The 24,941-nt window shown below is 48.1% G+C and overlaps 6 protein-coding genes and 1 long non-coding RNA gene across 8 annotated transcripts; 4 read left to right on the top strand and 3 right to left on the bottom strand.

Moving 5' to 3' along the window:
- The first annotated feature begins 4,056 nt into the window (after window positions 1-4,056).
- On the top strand, window positions 4,057-5,079 carry LOC6044773 (neuferricin homolog). Its single transcript, XM_001862197.2, has 2 exons — window positions 4,057-4,446; window positions 4,512-5,079. The coding sequence occupies exons 1-2, from the start codon at window positions 4,167-4,169 to the stop codon at window positions 5,015-5,017; spliced, it is 786 nt and encodes a 261-aa protein (XP_001862232.2). The 5' UTR covers window positions 4,057-4,166; the 3' UTR covers window positions 5,018-5,079.
- Window positions 5,076-8,008, bottom strand: LOC119765092 (zinc finger protein 93-like). Its single transcript, XM_038248221.1, has 3 exons — window positions 7,436-8,008; window positions 7,120-7,377; window positions 5,076-7,065 (listed from the first exon to the last, which is right to left on the bottom strand). The coding sequence occupies exons 1-3, from the start codon at window positions 7,654-7,656 to the stop codon at window positions 5,121-5,123; spliced, it is 2,424 nt and encodes an 807-aa protein (XP_038104149.1). The 5' UTR covers window positions 7,657-8,008; the 3' UTR covers window positions 5,076-5,120.
- Window positions 8,009-8,235: 227 nt separating this feature from the next.
- On the bottom strand, window positions 8,236-22,443 carry LOC6044775 (zinc finger protein 595). The gene is made up of 5 exons (XM_001862199.2): window positions 22,336-22,443; window positions 22,035-22,143; window positions 10,626-10,841; window positions 10,310-10,567; window positions 8,236-10,252 (listed from the first exon to the last, which is right to left on the bottom strand). The coding sequence occupies exons 3-5, from the start codon at window positions 10,838-10,840 to the stop codon at window positions 8,278-8,280; spliced, it is 2,448 nt and encodes an 815-aa protein (XP_001862234.2). The 5' UTR covers window position 10,841; window positions 22,035-22,143; window positions 22,336-22,443; the 3' UTR covers window positions 8,236-8,277.
- LOC119765093 lies at window positions 10,999-17,444 on the top strand. Of its 2 annotated transcripts, XR_005276498.1 has the most exons (3): window positions 10,999-11,865; window positions 11,921-12,991; window positions 17,395-17,444. XR_005276498.1 is itself a non-coding variant. In XM_038248222.1 (2 exons), exons 1-2 carry the CDS (start codon window positions 11,101-11,103, stop codon window positions 12,656-12,658), a joined length of 1,503 nt encoding a protein of 500 aa, XP_038104150.1. In that variant the 5' UTR covers window positions 10,999-11,100; the 3' UTR covers window positions 12,659-13,041. The 2 variants fall into 2 exon arrangements, 1 of the variants encoding a protein (XP_038104150.1); XM_038248222.1 differs by lacking the exon at window positions 17,395-17,444 and having other exon boundaries at window positions 11,921-13,041.
- On the top strand, window positions 18,342-19,385 carry LOC119765094. The gene is made up of 2 exons (XR_005276499.1): window positions 18,342-18,904; window positions 18,973-19,385. It is a non-coding gene; the product is annotated as an uncharacterized LOC119765094 (long non-coding RNA).
- Window positions 20,078-21,823, bottom strand: LOC6044781. Its single transcript, XM_001862205.2, has 2 exons — window positions 20,887-21,823; window positions 20,078-20,828 (listed from the first exon to the last, which is right to left on the bottom strand). The coding sequence occupies exons 1-2, from the start codon at window positions 21,796-21,798 to the stop codon at window positions 20,130-20,132; spliced, it is 1,611 nt and encodes a 536-aa protein (XP_001862240.2). The 5' UTR covers window positions 21,799-21,823; the 3' UTR covers window positions 20,078-20,129.
- LOC6044780 (zinc finger protein 14) lies at window positions 22,025-24,776 on the top strand. The gene is made up of 2 exons (XM_001862204.2): window positions 22,025-22,316; window positions 22,735-24,776. Exons 1-2 carry the CDS (start codon window positions 22,063-22,065, stop codon window positions 24,752-24,754), a joined length of 2,274 nt encoding a protein of 757 aa, XP_001862239.2. The 5' UTR covers window positions 22,025-22,062; the 3' UTR covers window positions 24,755-24,776.
- Window positions 24,777-24,941: the final 165 nt, after the last annotated feature.

The following is a 24,941-nucleotide window of genomic DNA, read 5'->3' as shown; positions in this document are numbered from 1 at the left end:
ATCTCATGATGACCACCAGAAGCCAGATCATCGGAACTATCATAAGCCCGACGGAAAAGCAATCGCCGGTCGAGCGGAATGAATGCTCTTCCCACGAACAGGAAGTTGCAAGGGAAGTTGTGTATTCCCACTGAGAATTTTGGCTCGAGCCTCGACTCGATTCAGGCTCGATCTCGAGCCAGATCGACTCGAGGCTCGAGCCAAAATTCTTAGTGGGTTTGTTCATATACTCGCCCCAGCTTCCGGGCGGCCAACCTCCCTGGAGATCGGCAACACTCAAGAACCGGCCAACCGGTGGGATTATTGTTAAAATAAATAAAACAACAAAGTTGAGATATTTTATTTTCTTTTTTCCAATGCAATCTACCAAAAAGTCATCACCTAACGTAACTAAAAGCCACTCCTAGTAATAAACTCTGATGATTTCATTATAATAGTCTACTCCTGGATGCTCTTCCGGCCGCCAGCTACCCGCATCATTTGCCGGATTCATCATTCCAGCATCCGAGCGCTAGTGCAACGCAGAGGCGTTGCCGTCAGAAAGCTCGTAGTGCAGATCACTTTTGCGGTTGCACAGGAGGTGCATTTCATTTTCCCGCGATGTCGACCACCAGCTGCAACGAAATCTTGCTCTTGTCCAACGTCTGATTGCTATTAAACATGAAAATCTTTTACTCCGGCAAGGCGCGTTCCAGGATCTTCGTCATAGCACTTAACCAGCTACTGGAATGTAATTCAACTCCGGCGGCTGCAACTCCTCCGTCAATGACCACGTTTGGATCGTCCTGCTCCAAAATCTCTTCAGCTTCACATCGTCATTCTTTTTTACACGAAACCAAAACAAGCTTGACAGCCGAGTGCGCAAAAGGGACACGAAGCAAACCAAAGTTTTCAAAGCAGGTGTGGCGCTGTCAAATGTCAAATGTCATGAGAAATTTATTTCCTTAATGTATTAAATACCGAAAATTAATACATTAAGGCCTTTGTCACGCCCCTCGGGAGTAGTCTAGTGGGACAGTTTCGTTCACGTCCGCCATTCGGGGCCAGCGCCTTCGTCTCCATCTCCTCGGTCTGCGTTGATTCCCTTGGCTACCTTGATTACCGGTCCCGATGAACCTTGCGCACATTCGGCCTCAAATTAAAATTGGCCACGGTGGGAAACCGATGATCGCGCTGAATTTTCTGGCTTCGATGTCTGGAAAATAAGAACACAGAAAATTAATGCAAAAATTATCAACAATGGTGCAGAAAATACTTACAAATGAATCTTGAATTGCTCCGGTTCTTAAATCAACCAAGAAAGACAAATAACTAAAATCTTGATTCCGTGCCCGACTGAAACCATGTTCAGCTGTTGAGAATCACCAGTAGACTGATTGTCCTCAGACTTGCTGGCTGGCTCAAAATTTTCAGACAGGAAAATCATGCAACTCTGCACGTCGTCGTCACTTTTCACCACAATGTTGCATGAAATGGTAAGTGGATATTTTCCATACCACTTTGCTTGCGAATGTGACATGAATTCCATGCAAACCCAAATCAGCTGACTTGCAAGCCACGCCTCCAATTTTTCAGGCAAGAATTTCACGTAAAATTTAGTTGTGTTAGTGTAGGCTGCGTTGGAAGCAAGTAGGATTGACGTGAATGTACTGTGGTAGTTGCATGACTCATGTGAAACGGTGTTTGGGACCAAAAATTGGCTGCTACCGGAATTTTCATGCAACTATGTGGTGAAACGTTTTTTGAGTGAGACCCAGTGGAAAAAATATAATTTAACCCAAAAATGATGAACTTCTCGCCACAGTGTCCTGATGCAAACAACCATCGGGCGGTCAGTTAAAACAAAACCAGCTAGAAGTCGCCTGACAAAAAACTTTTGCTAGACAGAGATGAGAAATATGATGCAAACAAACGTCCAGCTGCCATGTTAACATACCTTGAATGTGTTGGTAAATTTCTGACTAGAAAGCCTTATTCTTAAATTCCTCAATTTTTGATTTTAAAAATTTATGTTTTTAAATTTTGGAATTTTTTATTTTTAAGTTTTTCAAATTTTTAATAGTTTTTAATATTTATTTGCAAATTCATAAATTTATAGATTTGTTAATTTGTCAATTTTTAAATTTATAAATTTTTAAATCTTTAAGATTCTTGAATTCTTAAATTTTTAAAATTACTCAATTCTTAATTTTTCATTCTAGATTTTTTTTTCCGAATTTTGGAAAAAATAGAGTTTTTGAATGTTAGAATTTCGAGGTTTTCATATATTTGTATTTTCGAATTTCTACATTTCAGATTTTTTAAACTATTGGAATTTCGACCTGTAATTTCTGAAAATTTTCAGGCTTCAAAATTTAAAATGGTTGAGCTATTTATATTAAATTTTTTATTCAATTCTGCATATTTTTTTTATTTTGAATTTCCTAATTTCGGATATTAAAAATTGTTGAAAATTCCATAATAATTTTTTAAATTTCTTGTTGTTTGAAATTTCTGAAATTTTTGTTTTTCCATTGAGGTTTTGCAGCGCGACTGTGTTTCAAATGTAGGTGGCGCCAAAATGAGATTACTTGCCAAAAATCGTATCGAGAAATTAAAAAGAGAGATGTGAGCCGGTTCTGTCAAGCTTCTGTGAAGTTTACCATGACAGTTGCGAAAGTTTAACTCCATGTTGCACTTTTAATTTCTCGATTCCTTTCTGCTAGATTGAAGAACAAAATCGCTTATTTCTCATGATTCCCTGTATCAATCTTAATGAAACTGGTTGCAAAAGACGAGAATTTTTTTTTGCCTTAAAATAATGAACATCAATTTTCGGGCGCGCAAAAATTTGTGACCTTTTTCTTTAAAAAACATGTTTTGGAACATGAAAAAATTGGTTTCCCTGTATATATCAAGGAAATAAACAGTTGTATAGTTGACAACAGATGTGTTAACGTAAGTTACGGAAATTGCTTTCCGCATAATTGATCGACGCCACCAACATCGTCAGCACAGCCGGCAACAGTAACCCAAACCGCGAACAAAGCTAAACTTCGTTTACCTCGCCGCAATTAAACCAAGTAGCTCGATTAATGCTTTGCAAGCAAAACCTCAGTACCTCGTGTGTGAGGCTCTGGGGGACTTTTCGATCACAATAAAATCAGAACGTTTTGGACAGTCTAACACAACGCGTCGGCGTTATTTATTTCGAAACTTCCCCCCTTTCATAATGGGATCTTTATAACTCGTATATTCAACAATTTTTATTGATTTTTGACAGACTTTCTTGCCAAACAGTCCAAATTACTATCTTTTTCTAAATTTACAGTTTTCTCATAGAAAAATCAAACAAATATTGGAAAGTTATACACCAAATTGTTGGAAATAATTTTTCTCATCCGAATCCGGCATAAGTTTTATAAAAATGTTGATTATGAAGGAAAAAACACATTTTTTCAAAAAATCATAGGTTTACGCTATTTGTTCATAGGTGGCGACACGTGTCTTTTAGCTTTGCTGCAAATTCTCTATATTTTTGAATAATACATAAAATGATTATGAAATTTTCAGTAAAAAAAATAGATATTTGTTTGATTATTGTCAAGTTTATTTTCAGTCTGGTTTACTTCATTTCGGTTCCGCCAGTGTGGATCATTCGGACAACTGCGTATCAGCCTTCAAGGATCTTCAACTACCAGGTGGTGTAGATCCTAGCGCGCAGCGCTGTCAAAAGTAGCAAGATTGCTTGACATTGAGGCATCACGTTCACCTAGAGTTCAATCGCTTACGGTCAAACCAGAATGTTCACGAGGGTTTTACATAACCCCCTCAATCAATGTATGATAATTTATTCAAAAACTAGTCCTTTATAGCTGTTATCATTGCATCACTGTCGCGAGTAACAACCAGCCCATTTATGAATGAATCATGAAAGCTTCCACCACAACTATGGTTGGGGCTCTCGAACTTCCCGGTGACCTCGTGCTCGTTAAAAGCTCTCTCTCGCAAGTTGTTTTCTCTCTCATCGAGGAACCTTAAGGTGAGAGCGAACGCAAAACTGGTTTTCTCGCATGTTTTGATCGCCCAACACTTCTTCAGCAGTTGTGTTGTGGTGGCAGCTCAGGTCACTTGCGGGCACCTCGAGGTTTCCGTAACAAAAACCCTAGATTTCCGGAGATTCCACGATGGTCCTGTCGTACGTGGCACCGTACCTCCGGCACATCGTCGTAATCGGGATGGCCGTCGTTCTGTTTGCCGTGCTGTCCCGGGAACCTGGCTCCGAACCAGGTCGCGAAGCGTCCGAAGTCATTACGGCAGAGGGCGTACTGACCGAGCGCGAACTGGCCCAGTACGACGGCACCGAGGGCAGCAAGGGCCTCTACCTGGTCATCCTCGGTCACGTTTACGACGTGCAGAGCGGGGCCAAACACTACGGACCCGGCGAGTCGTACAACATGTTTGTAGGTTAGTACCGCGTCAATCGCTTCGACTATCAACTGTCAAACTTGAAACATTTCAACCACCCGCAGGTCACGACGCGTCCCGCTCGTTCGTGTCGGGCGACTTTGAGCAGTACACGCCGGAAATGAGCGACGTGAGCGCGCTGACGGACGCCGAGATCCGCGGCATCGTCAAGTGGAAGTCGTTCTACGACGAGACGTACCCGTACGTGGGCAAGCTGGCGGGGCGGTACTTTGACGCGCGGGGGGAACCCACGGAGTACAGTCGGGTGGTGGAGCAGAGGGTGGCGCGGGCCGAAGCGGAAGAAGAGGCGGCGGCGGTGAGAGGGGAGGAACTTCCGACGTGTAACGTCGAGTGGAAGCAGGAGAGCGGAACGCGGGTTTGGTGCACCAGTCGGAGTGGGAACGGGGTTGAGCGGGGCTGGGTGGGGCGGCCTAGGAGGTACGCGGAGACGAGTGAGAAGCGACCGCTTTGTGTTTGTGTGCGGGAAGGGGGAGATACGGAGCAGTTGGTGCCGTTTGACGGGTGTGATCCCGCGAGTGACAGCTGCTTTGTCAAGGAGGAGGAAAAGTAGGGAAATTGTGGAAAGGCTTGTTTTTAGGGATTTTCGAAATGAGTAAAAGAAATGACAGTTCATGTTGTGAAATATTTCATTTTGACAGAAAGAAACTTCCTCACTAACATTCCTGCTTAACAAGTGACGGATCTTCCGATTTGTTCTTCGCTTCATGCTCTCTAAAGCATTTGGTCCGGTGCCGATAGTAAACTGAGCTATCACTGAAGGGCTTACCGCAGGTTTCGCAGGAAAACGGCTTCTCACCGGTGTGCTTGTTCCGGATGTGGTTCTTGAGCGGAGTGCGCTGGGCGAACGTCTGCTCGCAGTACGTGCAGCGGAACTTCCGGACGTCACGGTGAGTTTCCCGGTGCTGTCTCAGGGTAGACGCGCTGCTAAACAGCTTGCCGCACTCCGCACAGACGAGCCTGTTCTGCTCTGGATGGGCGTTCCGGCAGTGCTTGGTCAGCTGTACCTTCTGCTCGTACTGCTCGCCGCACGTTTCGCACGGAAACGGTAGACCGACTTCCGGATGTTGGTACGCACGATGGTCCTTGAGTACGGCGAAGCTGTTGAAAACCTCGCCACACTCGAGGCATCCGAACTCCTGCCGTTCCTCGTGGACGCTTCGCACGTGCTGCTGAAGCAGGGACCTGGTGGGGAACACCTCGAGGCAGATCGGACACGAGACCTTCTCCAAGATGGCGTCACTCGGAGAGTGAACTGCGCCTCGATGTTTGTTCAGCAAGGATCCGTTCCGGAAGCAATCTCCACAGAGTTCGCAGCGGTACGGCTTTTCCAGCGTGTGAACGTTCCGGATGTGGTTCTTCAGACTGGGCGAATGGCTGAACTTTTGCTCACAGATCGTGCAAGCGTACCGCTTGATTCCAGCATGAGTGTCCTTGTGCCGGTGGTACGAAGAGTACAAGCGAAACGTTTTTTCGCAGTACGGACAGGGAAATCGCTTCGTTGTCCCGGGTTCCGAATGCACAGCTAGCACGTGCTTCTTCAGCGCGGTCTTCCTGGCAAAGTCTTTGCCGCACTTGTCGCAAACGAATCGCTCGCCGGTTCCGCTTCCTGGATGCTTGTCGTACCCGTGAACTCTGACGTGAGTTGTGGACGTCAGCTGTAACTGCGGACATTCCGGACACTTCAGATACGGATAGCTTTCGTCGTGAAACGCCTCGATGTGTTTGCGCAGCTCGCCGACATTTTTGCCGGTCGCTTCGCAGACCAGACATCGGTACAAAAAGGAGTCGTACTTGTAAATTTTTGTAGTGTGGGCCATCCTTCGATGCCGGTAGTATTCCGTCTTCGTAGCTAGTGGAACATTGCACTCCTTGCAATCGTACGGTGTCTTACCCTCATGAACTCCCATCACGTGCTTGCTCAACTCCGTACTCATCCGGAAGCTGGCATCGCACTGCGAACACTTGTGCGGAAGTTCGCCCGTATGAATCAGCAGGTGAAATTTAAGACTAATCTTTTTCTGAAACTTCTTGTCGCAGATCTTGCACTCAAACTGCGCCTTCTCTTCGTTCAGCTTCAATTCTTCCTTCACAACTTGTGCTTCCTCTTTTACCTCCGATTCCTTCTTCTCTTTGACCAATTTTAACCCTTTCGCCTTCTTTTGTCTTGTCACCTTCACCGTCTTCTGAACCTCAGCCGATTCCTTCTTATCCTTGACCAACTTCACCACTTTCCCCTTAGCCTTCCTCGATCGTGTCTCCCTAGCCGTTTCCTGAATCTCAACCGGTTCCACCTTCACCTCAAGCATCAGCTCTGGATGGCAGTCCAGATCCACCGTTACCAAACCCTCCCTTTTCCAACCCCGAAACTCTTCATCCTTACCGACGAAGAAGCTCTGAACGCTTCGCATCAAATCGATCTTTGCCAAGCAGCTCAAGCAGATGAGCTGCGCCAAGTCGTCTCCCGACTGGAGGATCGCGCTCAGCGTCGAACCGATACTCACGCCATCCGTCAGGTCGCCATCCAGGAAGCACATCTGAACGGTGGGTTCGTAACGATGACACAGCCGGCAGCAGGTCACTTCCGCTAGCGGGTCGATGCTAATTTGAAGAAATCTGTTAAAAAGGTCCAGAAACGTATGAGGCGGAACTAACCTATCCAGATTTTCAACGTCAGGATCTCCTTTGACTACGAAAGACTTCTGAATGGTCAGAACCATCCCGACCTGGGTCAAACAGACTCCACAAACAAACTGCTGGACATCGCTTCGTTCAAGCTTAACCTTAATCAAATCCCGCAAAACTGTCGCGATGGCCACATCGGCCATCGGTTCATCCAGCGAGTACAATCGAGAAGCAACCTCGAACCGGTGACACAACCGACAGCTGCCGAGCTCCACCGGATGTCCTGATCTACAAGAAAATTTGCTGACTCAACCCCGCTTCGAAGAAGAAAGAAGCACATCCTCACCGATCGCTGAACCGCGTCGGTTCGCGGTAGCGCTCCGCAGAACTCGCATCGCCTTCAAAGTGGTCTTCGCACAGCTCCAGCGATTGCTTCTCCTCGACTACGATCGAACCGGTTCCGGTGGCAAGCGCGACAGCGTCGAGCCAACGTTGCCGGAGCGTATCGTCGGACGGGAACTGAACCAGGCGGACACTTCCGGGGCATCCGGCGACGCAGCAAGGCATCACGGTGATTCTAAAGTACCGTTTTATTTTCGGTTCAACTTTCACTTAATTTTGGCAGGTATTTCACTGCCGAGCACAACAAAAGGCCTTTTTTGACGTTTGGTGTGACGGGCCTTTTGCAAGTGACGTTTTGATTGACAATCAAATTTGCACATCAAGCAAAACTCGGCAAACAGCGACGGAACAGGGAGCTATGGTGGAGATTCAAAGAAACTTTGGAGGTGTTTGAAATCGCTGAAGCGGACAGGACGCTGACGTAAATGTCGGTGAAGCAACGGATCGAATACAACACACTTATGGTACGTTCGTTTGAAGAGCCGGTGCGGCACTGAGTGCCGCACTCGTCGGTGTCAGTTTTGGTTCAATCGAACGTCATTTGTCAGTGCGCTTGGAACTCGCATGAAACTGAAAAAATATCGAGTGCGGCACTAGAGTTTCAGTTCCAAGATGGCGGCGAAACTCGTGCGGAACTAGCGCGAGTTTCTTCAAACAAACACTTTGACAGCTCTGAGTGCGGCACTCAGTGTGGCACTAGCCATCAAACGAACGTACCATTAGTTAAAAGCAGACGGAGAAATGTTTTGTTTATATTTTATGGTTTATTCAATGACTGTCCAAAGTTCACGGACACGGATCATCCCCCAGCGGATTTTCCGGTTCCGTCTTAACCGCGACCTCCACCGACTCCACCCGGCACTTGGCCCGGTGCTTGTAAAACTTCGAACTATCCCGGAAGGCTTCCCCGCACTTGTCGCAGCCGAACGGAGTTTCCCCGGTGTGCCGGTTCCGGACATGGTTCTTGAGCGAGGTTTGCTGCGTGAACGACAGCTCGCAGAACGAGCAGCCGTACTTCCGGGTGTCGCTGTGCGTTTCCAGGTGCCGATTCAGCGTAGACGAGCTGCTAAACAGCTTGCCGCACTCCGGACAGACGAGCTGGCTCAGATGGGCGCTCCGACGATGCTTCAGTAAAAGCGGTTTCTGTGCGAACTGCTCGCCACACGTTTCGCACGGAAATGTTTGACCGGCTTGCTGGTTCGGATGCTGATTCGCACGATGCTTGTAGAACACGGAGCTATCCCTGAAGGTTTCGCCGCAATCGGCGCACATGAACGGCTCTTCGCCGGTGTGCCGGTTCCGGATGTGATTGTTGAGGGAAATCTGCTGCGTAAAGGATTTGTCGCAAAAGCTGCACGGATGCTTGCGCGTCTCGTTGTGCGAATCCCGATGCCGGTTGAGATTGGCAAAGTTTTTGTAAACCTTGCCACACTCAAGGCACGCGAACTCTTTCCGCTCCTCGTGGACGCTACGCACGTGCTGCTGGAGCAGTGACTTGGTGAGAAACTCCTCGAGGCAGGTCGGACAGGCAACCTTGTCTTCGACGACGGCGTTCGGGGAGTGATACTTGTCTCGATGCTTGTTGAAGGCGGAGCTGAGACGGAAGGAATCTCCACAGTCTTCGCAGCGGAACGGCTTTTCCAGGGTGTGAACGTTCCGCATGTGGTACTTCAGGCTGGTTGGCTGACTAAAGGTCTGCTCGCAGATCGTACAAGCGTACCGCTTGATTCCAGTGTGAGTGCCCTTGTGCCGGTGGTACGTTGAGTACAAGCGAAAGGTTTTGTCGCATTGTGAGCAGGCATATTCCTTGCTAGTTCCGGGTTCCGAATGCACAGCTCGCACGTGTTTCTGCAGCAGTGTCTTCTTGTCAAAGTCTTTGCCGCACGTATCGCAAGGGAATCGTTCAACGGTTCCATTGTCTGGATGCTTGTAGTACCCGTGAACTTTGACGTGAGCAGCGCACGTCAGCTGTGACTTTGGACATTCTGGACACTCCAGGTACGGATAGTTCTCCGCGTGAAGCGCCTCAATGTGATTGCGTATCTCGCCAACACTCTTACAGGACTTTTCGCATACCAGACATCGGTACAAAACAGCGACTCTCTTGTAACCTGTTGCGTGGGCCGTTTTGCGATGCCGGTAGTATTCCGTCTTCGTTGCCAGCGGAACATTGCACTCCTTACAATCGTACGCTGTCTTACCCTCATGAACTCCCATTACGTGCTTGCTCAACTCCGTACTCATCCGGAAGCTGGCATCGCAATGAGAGCACTTGTGCGGAAGTTCGCCCGTGTGAATCAGCATGTGGAAATTAAGACTGTGATTTTTCGCAAACTTCTTGTTGCAGATCTTGCACTCAATCTTCGGCTTTTCTTTGACCATCTTTGGCTCTTTCTCTTTCGCCTTCCTCTTTCTACCCTTCCTCGCCGTCTCCTGAATCTCAACCGGCTCCACCTTAACCTCGAGCAGCAGCTCTGGATGGCAGTCCAGATCCACGGTGACCAGACCCTCCCGTTGCCAACCCCGAAACTCTTCATCCTTACCGACGAAGAAGCTCTGAACGCTTCTCATCAAATCGATCTTTGCCAAGCAGTTCAAGCAGATGAGCTGCGCCAAGTCGTCTTCCGACTGGAGGATCGCGTTCAGCGTCGAACCGATGGTCACACCATCCGTCAGGTCGTCATCCAGGAAGCACATCGTATTGGTTGGTTCGTAACGATGGCACAGCCGGCAGCAGGTCACTTCCGCTAGCGGGTCGGTTCTGAAATTAGAATTCAAACTGATCAAAAGGTTCAGAAACATGTAAGGTGGAACTAACCTGTCCCGATTTTCAACGCCAGGATCTCCCTTGATGAGGAACGACTTCTGTATGGTCAGAACCATTCCAACCTGGGTCAAACAGACCCCACAGATGAACCGTAGAAAATCGTCATCACCAAGCTGAACCTTAAACGATTCACGCAGAACTGTCCCGATGGCCACATCGGCCATCGGTCCATCCAGCGAGTACAATCGAGAAGCGACCTCGAACCGGTGGCACAACCGACAGCTGCCGAGCTCCACCGGATGTCCTGATCTACAAGAAAATTTGCTGACTCAACCCCGCTGCGAAGAAGAAAGAAGCACATCCTCACCGATCGCTGAACCGCGTCGGTTCGCGGTAGCGCTCCGCAGGACTCGAATCCCGTTCAAAGTGGTCTTCGCACAGCTCCAGCGAATGCTCCTCCACGGTCGGGCCGGTTCCGGCCGCAAGCGTGATGACATCGCGCCAGCGTCGACGGAGTACGCTGTCGGACGGAAACTGAACCAGTCGGACGCTTCCGGGGCACCCGGTGACGCAGCAGGGCATTCTGGTGGCACAACTCAAATGATACAAGACGGGGTCACTCTTAAAACTAACTCAATAAATTAACAATCATTTACGCTCCCTCATTTTTCGCTCAACTCGAAATTTGGTGCAAAATTACTTTTCAACACGTAAACATAAACAAAAAGCCTTTTTTGACGGAACGTCCTCTAATTCCGATACGCTCGCAAAATATGTCAATGCCAGTACAAATTTACGCCTGCAAGGCTGCACCCGCGGTCACTTAGGTCATCCAGGACTTGATGTCGAAACCGGTCCTTCCCGAACTTCCGCCAGAAATATGGACTGCGATATTCAACCAATTGGCCTGTTGCCAGTTGCGGCAGGTTCGACTAGTTTGTCGCCGCTTCCGGGACATCGTAGACACGTGCGATTCTCTTGTGGCCAAACTTACCGGTGTCGTGACGCTGGAACGTGTTAGGATCGATTCCGGCTACGAACTGGATCGTGCGTTTTCGTCTGCCGGCAAATGTTTGTTGAAACACGTGCTCTTTGTTGCGGTGGGACCGTGGTGGAGATCTGTTGGACAAAATCTGGCCATGCTCGAGATGCACAGCTGCCAAATGAAACTTTCGGTTCTTCTGGAAGTGCTCAGGCAGACTCCGAATCTCAAATGTTTGGTGCTGGAGTATTTATGTTTCGCTGATGGCGAAACGTTTATTACCGTCGATTTCCAGCTTGACACAGTGGAGAAACTGACTCTTGTTGGAATTCATGGTTTGGTGCTTCCGGAAATGTTTTGCAACATTTGTAGCCGCTTAAAGTACTTGCGGATTCATTTTTCTTATTATTACTTCCTGGACGTGGCTGTTAACCCCCGGAAAGACATGGAACACATTTTGGACGGTTTGCCGCACACATTGGCGCAGCTTCACATAAACTCCACAGCCGATTGTTTGGATAGTGTGACAAAACTCGACGGATTCAGGTTAAGCCGAATTGTTCAGTGTTACGAACTAGGAGAAAATCACAATTTTCTGTTTGAATTCAGACGCTCCAGTGGAGAAGTACGTTCCTTAAAAAAATTCCTTTGTAAATATTTTACTCTATTTAAAATTTTAGGAGCCAGCAAGGTTGCGTCTCGCAGCAAAAATAGTTGATGTTTGCAAAGGGATCGTACACAAGGCACCAGCAGTTCCTCCGGGTCTAGAACTTCTAACGGTTATTGTGTCAAAAGTGAATCATCAGATTTTGACACACCTGAGTGAGCTAGAGATCTTCGTTGCGTACAAACGTTACTACCGGAATTTCACCGGCGTCAAATGGACCAACCTAAAGCAAGTACATCTGCTGTCCTGTAACGTGCGGAACTGCATTGGAGAGTTGCTGTCAACGGCGTCCAATCTGGAGACATTGGTCATTGACGATTGTGAATTAAGCTGCTGGAAAGAACTTGCCACAGCGCTCCTATATCCGAAAAATTTGCAAAGCTTATCTCTAAAGGATATAGCAATCTGCAACCCAGACGAACCCGGAGTACTGGTGCAGAGCTTAAGCCAGCTATCCCAACTGCGAGAGCTGCACTTGCAGTCGATTGAACTCAGCGATGAAGTGCTTCGTGTCATCTTTTGTGACTTGAAGGAACTAAACAAGTTAGCTATTGAAAACTGCACAATATCGGAGGGTTGCGAACAGTTTCCGGCCGTGCAACAGGTGCAAACTACGGAAATAAATCCAGAACGAAGCGAATCTACGGAAGAATTGAGGGTCGTACCAACTCGGTGGCACAATGTGTTCGATCTCTACGTTGACTCGAACGAATTTTACGGAAGTTTGCAAAATTACTCAAATTTGCCGTAGTCTAATACCTCCTTCATTCCACACAAATCAACCACAAAACTGATTTGACAATCTTGATTCTCTCTTTCGCAAACCGCGCGCTTCTCGATGTTTTCTCGCTCTTTATTCTCTCGCTCAATGCGCAATCTGTCAAGTTAGCTTTACAAGACAATATGTTTAAAGGTGCACACTTTTTCTAGCGCACTAAACTCGCAATTTGATGCCAACATTTCAAAAAGCATCATGTACACACCATCCTTTTTGAGAAAAACGCATTTGAATTTTGAGCATCCATTTTCAATTCCCTTTTTAATATAGAAGCAAAATAAGATGTTCTAATGATAACTGTAAAAGGTGGAGTGGCAGTAGAAATAAAAACCGCGTGTACGTTTGTCAAAGTTTAATTCGAGAGTGGTAACAGCAGAGTGAAAATATCTGACAGGAGTTGAGCTACACGCTAAAGGGCGTTTACTCATTTCTTCTTGTTTACTAATCTACCACAGACAAGTGGACAGCTTAAATCTCCAACACACCTCCTTAAGCTGATCCGCTGATCCCCATCGCTGATCGGTTGCGCTCCAGCTTGATCCGTTCCAGAGACTTTGTCAGGCCGTCCGCCGTCTGCTCGTCCGTGCTGACGTAGGTCAGCTGCACGATCTTCTTGTCGAGGGCGTCACGGATATAATGGTGACGAATGTCGATATGCTTGGTACGCGGCGTGTAACCTCCATTCTTGGCGATGCAGATGGCGCTTTGGTTATCGCAGCGTAGCTCGATCGGTTGCTTTCGTCCCAGTTGAGCCAACAATCCGTGCCACCACGAAGCTTCCTGAACAGTGGCAGCCAGAGCCATATACTCGGCTTCACAGGTTGACAGCGCGACAGTCGGCTGTCGTTTGCAGCTCCAAGCAACTGCACCTCCTTGCAGCATGAAGATGTAGCCACTTGTTGACTTCCGGTCGTCCAAATCCGATGCCCAGCTTGCGTCGGCGTACCCGACTAGCTCTGTGTTGCCGTGCTTCCTGTAACGCAGCTTCAACCCGCACGTGCCTCGAAGGTACCGGAACAGGTGTTTGACTGCTTCCCAGTGCTTCGGCCCAGGATTTGCGTTGAAACGACTCAGTTGGTTCACTGCGTGCATGATGTCCGGCCGGGTACAGGTGGCCAGGTACATCAGACTTCCTACGGCTTCGGGGTAGGGAACTCGTTTCATCTTCTCCGCCTCGTCCGCCGTTTTCGGCGCCATCTCCTTGATCAGCTTCACGCACGGGTTCGATGGTGTCGACACGGGCTTGGCGTTCTGCATGTTGAACCGGGTGAGCATCGATTCAATGTATGCTTGCTGGTCTAGCGCGACACAGCCTTGTCCGCGGGTGACGCGGATGCCCAGGCAGCTGCTGACAGGTCCCAAGTCCTTCATCCGGAATGTGCTGCTCAGCTTGGCCTTGATCTCGTTCTTCATCCCTTCGTCATTGGAAACGATCACGACGTCGTCGACGTAGATTGCGACGAACAGTATCTTTCCGTCGGCGATCCGGTTGTACAGGCACGGGTCGTACTTCGAGGAATGCAGACCAAAACGTTTCAGTGCGGCGTCCAACTTTCCGTTCCACACTCGACTTGACTGCTTCAATCCGTAGAGCGCTTTGTTCAAGCGGCAGACCAGGTTGCGTCTGGTCGGGTCCTCGAAACAGGGTGGCTGCTCCATGAAAATTTCCTCTTCCAACTCGCTCTGCAGGAAGGCGGTTGTGGCGTCCATCTGGTCCATCGACAAGTCATATCTGGCGGAGAGCGCGAACAGATATCGCAGGGAACTGTGACGTACGACTGGCGAGTAGGTTTCGTCATAGTCTTCCCCCTTTCGCTGCGAAAATCCTTTCACAACCAACCGCGCCTTGTGCCGATCTACATTGCCACTCGCGTCGTGCTTGGTCTTGAAGACCCACCGACACTTGATGGCCTTTCTGCCCTTCGGTAGTTCCGTCAGCGTCCAGGTATCGTTCGCCATCAGCGCCTCGTACTCGTCGAACATGGCCTTTTTCCAGCTTGCAGAGTCCTCTCGAGACAGCGCATCCTTGTGGGACAAGGGATCGCCGTCGACTGCCAGACTCCTGGCTGTGGCCACCACGCAGCTCGTGTCGCGACTCGGCGGGACCGGGTCATCGGATTCCTCCGACGAGTTGTCCTCGCTGGCGTCGTCGTCGCTGGTATCGGTTGATTCGACCTCCTGTAAGTGATTGGGACGCGGCAAACCTCTGAGCGAAACATGGAAATCATCGTACTTGCCTGGAAGTTTGTGCTCCCGACCGCTGCGCCTCAACTCCGGTGACAACGGAGGATTTGAAGATGATTGCGGTGGGAGCACGGAGGTCACGTCGGTCACTGAGCCAGCTGTTTCCTCGAACCCGAGAAACTCGTCTTCGCTGTTGTCGACATCCGGGACACGGTCCGTGTCGGGATTCTCCAGCTCGTTCTCGGCGGCGTCGTCGATTTCCACGAAGCGATTCGGCGAACCACTTGCTGTCGGCGGCACGTACGGTTCGAAGTCCAGCCGCACCACTTGCTCTTGACGTCGATCCTCCTGCTTCTCCAGTACGCCTTCGTTGATGAAGCGGACCTCGCGGCTGCTGAAGACTTTCCGTGACTGCGGGTCGTAGAACCGATACCCTTTCACGTGTTCGTCGTAGCCGACAAAAATGCACTCGTGCGACTTCGGGTCCAGCTTCCGTCGTTTCTGTTTGGGGATTTGGACCATCGCTTTGGTGCCGAAGATTCTCAGGTGCGACAAATCCGGCTTCTTGCGTGTCCAAACCTCTTCCGGCGTCGATTCGTGACCTTGCGTGGGAGACCGGTTGAGGAGGTAAACAGCTGTGCCCACGGCCTCCGCCCAGAACTTCTTCTCCAGTCCAGCTCCGAACAGTAAACATCGAGCGCGCTCAACAATTGAGCGGTTTCCGCGCTCGGACATGCCGTTTTGTTCTGGGGTGTAGGGGTTCGTCGTCTGGTGCACGATGCCGTGCTGTTTCAGGTAGCTTCTCATACCGTTGTTCACGTACTCCTTCCCGTTGTCACTTCGCAGCACCTTCAGCTTGCGCTCGGACTGGCGTTCGACCATCAGGTGGAACTCCTTGAAGGTTCTCAAGACTTCCTCCTCCGACTTCGTCTTCAGGAAGAACACCCACATCTTCCGCGAACGGTCGTCCACGAACAGGATGTAGTATCTGCTTCCAGCCATAGATGGTACTTCGAACGGTCCGCAGATGTCGGTGTGAACCACATCGAGCATCCCGGTAGCGCGCGAACCCTTCTTGTTGAACGGCTGTCGTGTGCTTCCCCATCGGGCACACCTTGCAGTCCTCCTTGTCGGCTCCGACGATCTTGATCCCGTTGGCGAGTCCACTGGCTAGCTTTCGAACGCTCGGCAAATTCAGGTGTCCCAGGCGCTGGTGCCAGACCTCGAGACCAACCGCAGACGAGCAAGCGAGTGCGCTCTTCGTATCCTGCGATCGCAGATTGAGCTTGAACAGTTCCCGGTAACGAGTTCCAGTTGCCATGACGTCACCGTCCGAGTTCAGCACCTTCACTCCAGCGGAGTTGAAGATTACCGAGCAGCCTCGCTTCACGATCTGGTTGACTGACAGCAGGTTCGATGACAGCTCGGGGATGACTTGCACGTCATTCACGACGATCGGGGAATCCGGGCAACTTTTCGGGGTGAGCTGCATCCGCCCCTTCGCCACGACCTTCATCGCCCCCCTGTTGGCTGCAACCACGGTGCCTCCATACTGCTGAAGATCCTCCAGCATCGCGTCCGACTTCGAAAAATGGTTCGATGCGCCGGAGTCAAAGTACCAGTTGTCATCCTCCTCGTTGAGTGCCGACAACACGGTGCACCTAGCACTTCCGTCCTTTTTCGGCTCCTTCATCTTGCAATCACGAGCGATGTGACCGTAATTGTGGCAGCGCCGACATTTCGGTCCTTTGGATGTGCTCGGGTGACTGCTGGGTGGATTGCTCTGGTGGCTTTTCGTCGACTTCTTGTGCGCCTTGTTGCTGGCGAACGCGGCCCCCTCCGACGGAACAGACACCTCCTGCAGCAGCTTCGTCTTGATTAGATCCCCTGTGATTGCTTGGCCGCAATTTTCCAAGGCCATAATCATTGGACGATACGATGCTGGCAATCCGTTGAGCAGGAACGATCCGACCCACTCATCCGTCACGTCAAAGCCGATTCCGCGCAACTGGTGTGCGGCCTCCAGGATGTCGGACACAAACGCTTGCATCGACTCGCTGTTGTCCAGCCTCGTCGACGTCAGTTTGTTGATTAGCGCCATCCGTCGAGTCAATCCGGAATCCTCGAAGACATTTTCGAGCTTCGTCCAAGCTTCCTTCGCCGTTTGCACCCCCCTGAGGTGGTGGAAGTTCGATTTGTGGACCATGAGGATGATCCGCCCCTTGGCCAACTTGTCCATCACCGGGTCGACCACGGCGCCTTCTGCCGGTTCAACTGCGTCCCAAAGGCCTTCAACCTCCAACATCGTCTGCACAGCGAACTTCCAATCCGGCCAGTTTTCACGGCCCATCAGGAGCTCCATCGGCGGCAGATTCGACAGGGTTTGCTTTGTGGCAGCGCGCCCGGGAGCATCAGCTCCGTCCCCGCCCGTGGACATTTCGATCGCGAAACTTCCGAAAAACTCGCGGCGAAAACTTTTTTTAACTCGAACAAACGCGTTCGAACAGGCCCATAACCTGTAAAAGGTGGAGTGGCAGTAGAAATAAAAACCGCGTGTACGTTTGTCAAAGTTTAATTCGAGAGTGGTAACAGCAGAGTGAAAATATCTGACAGGAGTTGAGCTACACGCTAAAGGGCGTTTACTCATTTCTTCTTGTTTACTAATCTACCACAGACAAGTGGACAGCTTAAATCTCCAACAATAACAAACGATGAAAAACGTTGCTTTTAATGATACTTGATCATGCAAATTCAATAAAACTTTATTTCCGTAATTTTAATTTGAGAAAAACAAACATAACTTCTTTTGAAATCACCAACGTCTATATCACCCTGCTGTCATTGAGGGGGACGCTTTGTTATGATTCGTTTTTCTTCGCCGAATGTACATGGCGCTTTTTTCATGATGCTTTTTTTTTCGTCACGAAGTTCATGTAGTCTTTTGTTTGACAGGTTAACAGGGCTATATAAACAGGGACTGCTGACGGCAGAGATTTTGTTAATGTTACTTTATTTAAAATCACAATTAAACAGAATTTACTGAAGTAACTTTTGCTCATTTTTGGTGGAGAGGTAGCTTATTAGGAGTACTTTCAGAATATGCAATAATCCAGAAATTGTCAAAATGTACATGATGCCTTTTGAAATGTTACCGTCGAAATATCTATTATCTTACTTAAAATTAAATAAAAATCAGAAATTTTTAAACTCAACAATACCAATAATTAAAAAAAATCGAAAATATGGAATAACAAGATTTCAGAAATTTCGAATTGAAGGAAATGAAGGAAATTACAACAATTTAATATCAGAAATTTTGAAATTCAAAATAAAAAATATGCAGAATCGAATAATTTTAATATTAAAGTATTTATAATTTCAATAGCTCAAAAGTTTTAAAATTCGTAACCTGAAATATTTCAGAAATTACAAATCAAAATTTCAAGAGTTAAAAAAATCGGAAATAAAGAAAATCGAAAATACAAATTTACGAAATCCTTGAAATTATAGATTTCAAATCTCATTTTTTCCAAAATTAAAAAAAAAATGAAATCTAGAATAAAAAATTAAGAATTAAGGAATTTTTAAAATTGCGAAATTTACAATTACAAATCAACTACACTGAAAGAAACCAACATAGCAATCTCAAGTGTTATTTCACGTGAGAGTCTCAAAAAATCAACACAATAAATTCACGTGCTTTTACTTTGACCCACACATGTTTTAAATGTCAAATAGAAGTGAATATAATTTAAAACCAGCTGATCATTATCCAAAGACGTTTCACTCTTTTCTCGAATGCTGTTCACTGCATATTCAAATGAATTTCACTTAGATTTGCCCCATTTGACATTTCCTTTGATTTCGAAGTGGAAAGCACGTTGGATTGAAATGTTTTGGTTTTGAAAAGCGTGTGGAGAAAATTCTCCATTAGTAAGATGGCCACGGACGATGCTGGTGCAAAATTTGCGTTTCGGATCGAAATAAAAAATTTGCCAGCAAATTTCCTAAACATTTTATGTTTGTGCACTTAAGGTAAGAGAAAACAAGAGGAAATCAATACAATTGGTTGAAATTAATACTGATTAAAATTATTTTTCCAGCAAATCAGAATCCGGTCAGAGGTCGTCAGAGGAATCTGCTCAGATCCGGAGCTTAGCACAAAACAAAAGAGCAAGCGATGTTTTTTCGAGAATCACCATGGACATCAAGGGCGGGCTACGGATACGCCAGCTGCCGGATCGAGAAGTGTTTAATAGTCTTGGTCACTTTTATTCGGCCAGCTTGATCCCGTTCTTGTACGAGGTTGACCGTGACGTTACACCGGCCCAGCAGGGCGTAATTGTCGAGCACCTCGCAGGTTATGTATGGCACAGATCAGCATCACGCCGTCGGGACCTGGCCCGCATTCTTCAAAGCAGCAGTGAAAGTTTATTGTCAGTGAAATGTGTGATTTTATGCAATGAATCCAAAAGATGTTTTGAATCAGAAAAATAAAATTTATTTATTTATGAAACCGTGAAATAATTTAATGACAAAAAGTAAGAAAACACCTCTTACACACCCGAATAACATTATAAAACCATTTGATTCACATTACAAACTCATTTAACATTAATATGAAAAGCATTTCAAATTCACCAGCATCGTCACGTGAAGTTAACGTGTTTTGCTTTTGAATTTACCGCGTCGCGCAATGAAAATTTTCCAAGTGATTTGCACATGACATTCATATGTGAAGTCGTATGGGGTCGGTTCACGTGTGAAACATGTGATATTGCTGTGGGCCTTTCTTTCAGTGTATCGCAAGTTCGCAATCCAGATTCAATTGGGTACTAAAGCCCTATGTCAATTTTTATGTACAACGGTAAAAAACACAATCAAAAATCATTTCTGATCACTTTTTTCCATTTTAATGCAAAAAAAAATAATGGCAAGACAACATTTTTTCGATGGATCAACTATGGTCCCCTTGGAACGAGCTGTCAAGTAGGAACTTTTCTGTCAAGAAGAACCGCGAGGTAAATTTTCCAAAATTGATTTAAAAATCCATTTTAAACTCTTTGTGGTCGTACAAAGGGTCATTGTACTAAAAAAATAAGCTTTATCGCTGTAAACAATAATATCAGTAATCTAAGCTTCATTTTAGGACCCAATTCCCAAATTAAAAAAATGTGATTAGTAGAAAATAAATAAAAACACGGTTCATTAAATTCAACACAATTTTATTTTTTTAACCAGAAAAAAAACTACATTTTTTCTAAAAACAGCCCGTAATTCGCAACTCCTTCAACGATTTACAATTTTCGCGCAAAAAAACACCTTCCTCGTTTGACAGTTCACACCCCTCTATGATCAGCGTGCTCAACTTGGACAGCTTCCGGCAGACGACGTGAGCCACTTGCTCTTCATCCGCCGCGTCGTTCAGCTTCATGGACTGCAAGCGCAACTCCCGCAGGCCTGGACACCCGGCCAGGACCGTGGCCAGTAGCTTCGGCGGCATTTCGCACTGAGCCAGCTGCAGACGGGCCAGGGACGCCGCAAAGTCGTCCCGCTCCAGGCCGGTCCAGTCGTCGGCGGACTCGTTCACGTTGATTCCGTGCAGCGATAGTGCGGTCAGCAGTTTGAGTGACTTCAGTGGTTGGAGCAGGTCCGACCAGAAGTTGGTCGTGCACCATTTTATGGTTAGCGAGCGCAGGTGGGGCATTTTTGGAAGGTACCGCTGTAAGCAGGAATCTTCGATGTGGATTTTCTTCAGCTGCAGCTCTTTTAGGTTCAAGTGTTCGTCACCGTTGAATTGAATTTCTACTGCGCTGCCCGAATCCCACCTCGAATCACCAGATAGCTTGAAAGTTTGTAACTGTTTGGGGAAGTTGTGCAGGAAGGCAAGGTCCACGTGCATTCCATTGATTTGTAAACAGTTCAAATTTGGAAGAACTTGTCCCATTTTGCAGAGTAGCTAAAATTTATGAAGAAATGGAAATGACACCCTCGAAAACATAAATGTCGGAACTTACCGAATGACTTTGTTCATCAAACGTCCGAATACCTTTGATTTTGAGATATTCCAAGGATGGAAGCTTCCTACAGAGTTCAATAAGGAGACCTTTGCTCTTATCGTCATCCGTATGTTCATCTCCTGCCAGTGTAAGCTTCCGCAACTTTAGTCGATCAAGTCTCATCAATTCAACCAGAGTATCTTCTGTGCAAGTCACGTACAGCTCCTCCAACGAATCCTGTAACCGCTCCAAAAATTCTCCCATCTCCTGCGCCGAAACAGGATGCTCTTCCGTGAACCAATCCCAGGAGATTCTCAGGCGCTTCAAGCCGCCGCAGAGCAGCCGAATAACTTCCACCGGCGCTGCATCTTCGATGCCGCAGAGAACCAGCTCTTCAAGCTTATCAAGACGGAATTCTACCTCTCCAGGAGGACGCTCACCGCTCAGCTTAGACTCGATCATTTCGAAACTTTTGAGATTCGGTGTCTGTTTCAGCATCACCAGCAAGCTCGCGTGGTCAACTTCCGAGTAGCTGCTCAGCTTGAGCTCGGTTAGATCTTGTCCAAACGGCCTCCACCAGCGGCCGATTGCGGTTATGGTCACGTTTTTGAAGTGCACCTTTGCGGCTGGTGGAAGGTTGGCGGGCTGGTAGGTGGAGCAGATTGTGAGTCGCGCCGGAAACGTGACGGTAAGTTTGGCCAGCAGCGGAGCGTTGCTGTTGATGATGTTTCTCCAGCGGTGGCAAACCTGGCGTAGAGTTAGCAGTTGGTTTGCGGATAAATGGTCAAAAATGCTGGTCCAGATTTCAGTTGGCAGCTGTGGAAGCTCTGGAATTTGAGTTCCGCTGGATGACGCAGATGTCGCTGCTGTTGTCTTTGTGAACTTCCGGTTTGTGTCCGGATTTGGACTGGCGTTACGTTTTTGATCCATTTTTTTCGTTACTTTGCTGAGTAACCAGCAATTAATACATAATTAATCGAAGAAAACTAAATTTATATTTTTGATTATTAATAAAACAATATTATAAAAGATTCGTAATTTTTGGACTCCCCTACCTTTTTCCACAAAATTGTCAACTACGTCCTTTGCGACCGACCCCCTCTCTAGAAACGTCAAAAAAGGCCTTTTGTTTTGGTTTTATACTGAAATTGCCAAAATTTTCGTACAAATCGCGTCCGGAATTTCGTTTCAGAAATGCCCTGCTGCGTTCCCCGGTGTGTTCCGGAGGCGACAGGTGCCGTGCGCCAGCTGGTTCGCTTTCCGGAGGACTATCGCCTGCGAAGACGGTGGAAGGAGGTAATTAAGCAGGCCACCGGCATCGAACTAGTCGAGTCGGCCTGTTTCGAGCCGAGCGACGACGATCCGGCACCGCTCGAGCTTTGCATTGGCCACATGGCTTGGCCGGAGGCCACCGAACAGTACCAGGAACCGGCCCGCTTTGTGGACAGGTGAGTTGGTTCTACGTACCGTTTTTATGCCTGCGACCACTTTGATGAACTTCGCGGTTTTCAACGTGATTCCCAGTCGAGAAAAAGTCTGGTTGTGGGTAGAATTCGGGTTGAGTTCGAATAACCGGTTCAAAAGGGCGAACCGGTTTTGTTTGGAGTTTGACACTTGAACCCAGTCAAATCAAACCGAATTCTGAAACGGAATCTAGTTAGAATCGTATACAAATTCCGTTTCAAACGCAACAACCGGTTCCGTGTTCGAACCATTTTTCTGATCGATTAGAGTCGTTTTCCGATGAATTTACAAATAAATAATGCTTGCTTGCTTATCTGCCCATCCTTTGTATGCTCTCAACTAAAAAGAAATAAGAAGTCCGCTTGATTTAACGAAAATCAACACGAAATTTGTTGTTTTTAGCTCCGGCGCACCCCTCACCCTGCTCGGCTGCCGGCTCTGTTTGCGGTTCGTTCCGGCGCACGAAACGCTCGCCACGGACGGGGCCCAGGTCGGCGGCCTCAGCCTGGTGGCGTCCGTCCAGCGGCTGTTCGGCATCCGCATCCGGCCGGACGACTTTCAGCGCGCCATATGCCTCAAGCTGGAGCTGGTGCAGACGGTGCGCAACCAGTACCGGGTCAACGAGTTTGTGTACGAGACGGTGCGGAAGGCGAGCCGGATCCGGCTGGAGGTGGTTGGCGACGAGGGTGAGTTGGGGGGCGGGGAGAGAGGACGGAAGCGGAGCGGACCGGATGGAGGAAGGGGGAAATTGGCGAAAAAGAAAAAGGTTGAGGAAGGGTTGGAGATTGTGGCGGAAGAGGTCGACGTGGAAGCGATGGGAGATGAGTTTGGGGAGGGGTTACTTGAGGAGTTGGGGACGCACGTTGGGCCGATGGCATCGGTGGGGAAGCGCAGGAAGGAGGGAACGAAGGGGAAGACGTTGAAGGAGACGTCAGTTGTGGAAGAGGTGGTTCCAGTTGCTGCAGCAGAGAAGCCGAAGGATGGTGAAGACGAGGACGAATTCAAGTCCGATTTGTTTGAAGAATTGGAGATGGTCGATAATCTTGAAGAATCTTCACTGGAGGATGATCATAATGATGAAGTCGAAATTGAACCGGTTCCCGTAGCAAAGAAGGAAAAGAAGCCGAAGAAGGATGGATCTGCGAGGAAGAAAACTTCCGAAGAAACTAAGCCGAAGGATAAGGTGAAACTGACGCTGGTACTTTCGACGACCTGTTTCATTTGTAACGGTACATTTTCGAGCAGAGGTGAGTTGGAAATGCACCTTAGCATGGAACACATATCCGAGGACGGTTACACTTGCGCCGAGTGTGACGATGGGGAAAGATTCGTGATGGTTCAAACGTACAATCTGCATCTGAGTCATCACGATCATTCGATTCGCCGTTTCAAGTGTAGCTTTTGCACGATGGCTTTCAGCGTGCGAAACAGTCGGCGATTGCACGAAAACAAGAAGCATGGTCAAAGCCACAAAATACGCGAAAGGAATATCTCCGAGTCAGCGTGTGACATTTGCGGCAAGACTTTCGCTCACCAGGGCAACGTATTGCGCCACAAGAAGAAGGAACACGAGCAGTTCAAAGGTCACAAATGCAAGATTTGCGAAAGGGAGCTGACCACGCGAGTAAGTTTGCTGCAGCACATGCTGATCCACAGCGACAAGCGCCAGTGCCCCTACACCTGTTGCCACTGCGAAAAACGGTTCCGGTACATCTCCCAGCTCCACAAGCACAAACTCAAACATCACCAAGCCGTGATGAACGATTATCTGTGCTTTGTATGCCAGTCACGTTTCACCAGCATGGAAGACTACGAGAGCCACATGCGAGAGTTGCACGTCCACCGTGAGTCCTACGAGTATTCGTGTCGTCTCTGTCCGGAAATCCCACAAACTGACCAGGAGCTCGAAAGCCACATCACCACAGCCCACGCCAGTGCAAAGTACCCCTACTTCAAGTGCAGCTCGTGTCCGAGCAAATTCCACACCAAAAACCAGCTCTTCCAGCACCGCAAGTTTGACCACGGTCGGTTCGTGTGTGACCGCTGCGGCAGCTGCTACTCGAGCAAGATGGGCCTGCAGCAGCACATTGACGGCAAACATCTGGGCAAGCAGTGGCCGCGCTCGAAGGTCGCCCAAACCCCGTGCAAGTGTCAGGAGTGCGGGCTGGTTTGCTCGAACGTTGCGAATATGCGCCGACACCAGAAGGCCGTCCATCAGGGCGAGAAGCCGTACGAGTGCGCCTCGTGCGGGGTCAAGTTTGCGACGAAGTCGTCTATGCAGAACCACGTGCGGTGCGCCCACACCGGGGAGGCGCCGTTTTCGTGCAAACATTGTGGTGAGCGCTTCAAGGAGACGTCGATCTACTCGAGGCACCAGAAGAAGTGCGGCTTGGAAGGGCAGAGAAGTGGCGATGGCGAGTGATGTTGTGTTTGAAATAAAATTCGTTGGAAAAAGCAAGCTTTGTTTTTACTCTGAAGAAGCCCACCAGTTTGTTTTACAGAGGAAGTAGAATGTGGAATTTTTGGCGTTGACTTGTCGAAATGGCCAATTAAATGTTTGAGTAATGTAAAATATGCACTTGGTAAGGAACTGGTCAACAAAACGTTTC

The sequence above is a fragment of the Culex quinquefasciatus genome, chromosome 1 (assembly GCF_015732765.1).
Source record: "Culex quinquefasciatus strain JHB chromosome 1, VPISU_Cqui_1.0_pri_paternal, whole genome shotgun sequence".
Taxonomy (NCBI): Eukaryota; Metazoa; Arthropoda; class Insecta; order Diptera; family Culicidae; genus Culex; species Culex quinquefasciatus.
Note: the sequence above shows the minus strand (reverse complement) of the source record. Positions and strands in the feature narration are given on the sequence as shown.

What these genes read in the sequence shown, in the direction of transcription:
- LOC6044773 (XM_001862197.2), top strand. Translation starts at nt 4,167, where the DNA reads ATGGTCCTGTCGTACGTGGCACCGTACCTCCGGCACATCGTCGTAATC. An exon ending in GTCGTACAACATGTTTGTAG is followed by an intron (nt 4,447 to 4,511) that starts GTTAGTACCGCG and finishes AACCACCCGCAG; the next exon opens with GTCACGACGCGTCCCGCTCG.
- LOC119765092 (XM_038248221.1), bottom strand. Translation starts at nt 7,656, where the DNA reads ATGCCTTGCTGCGTCGCCGGATGCCCCGGAAGTGTCCGCCTGGTTCAG. An exon ending in CCGACGCGGTTCAGCGATCG is followed by an intron (nt 7,378 to 7,435) that starts GTGAGGATGTGC and finishes ATTTTCTTGTAG; the next exon opens with ATCAGGACATCCGGTGGAGC. An exon ending in GACGTTGAAAATCTGGATAG is followed by an intron (nt 7,066 to 7,119) that starts GTTAGTTCCGCC and finishes TCTTCAAATTAG; the next exon opens with CATCGACCCGCTAGCGGAAG.
- LOC6044775 (XM_001862199.2), bottom strand. Translation starts at nt 10,840, where the DNA reads ATGCCCTGCTGCGTCACCGGGTGCCCCGGAAGCGTCCGACTGGTTCAG. An exon ending in CCGACGCGGTTCAGCGATCG is followed by an intron (nt 10,568 to 10,625) that starts GTGAGGATGTGC and finishes ATTTTCTTGTAG; the next exon opens with ATCAGGACATCCGGTGGAGC. An exon ending in GGCGTTGAAAATCGGGACAG is followed by an intron (nt 10,253 to 10,309) that starts GTTAGTTCCACC and finishes TTCTAATTTCAG; the next exon opens with AACCGACCCGCTAGCGGAAG.
- LOC119765093 (XM_038248222.1), top strand. Translation starts at nt 11,101, where the DNA reads ATGTCGAAACCGGTCCTTCCCGAACTTCCGCCAGAAATATGGACTGCG. An exon ending in TCAGACGCTCCAGTGGAGAA is followed by an intron (nt 11,866 to 11,920) that starts GTACGTTCCTTA and finishes TTAAAATTTTAG; the next exon opens with GAGCCAGCAAGGTTGCGTCT.
- LOC6044781 (XM_001862205.2), bottom strand. Translation starts at nt 21,798, where the DNA reads ATGGATCAAAAACGTAACGCCAGTCCAAATCCGGACACAAACCGGAAG. An exon ending in TTGATGAACAAAGTCATTCG is followed by an intron (nt 20,829 to 20,886) that starts GTAAGTTCCGAC and finishes CATAAATTTTAG; the next exon opens with CTACTCTGCAAAATGGGACA.
- LOC6044780 (XM_001862204.2), top strand. Translation starts at nt 22,063, where the DNA reads ATGCCCTGCTGCGTTCCCCGGTGTGTTCCGGAGGCGACAGGTGCCGTG. An exon ending in CCGGCCCGCTTTGTGGACAG is followed by an intron (nt 22,317 to 22,734) that starts GTGAGTTGGTTC and finishes TGTTGTTTTTAG; the next exon opens with CTCCGGCGCACCCCTCACCC.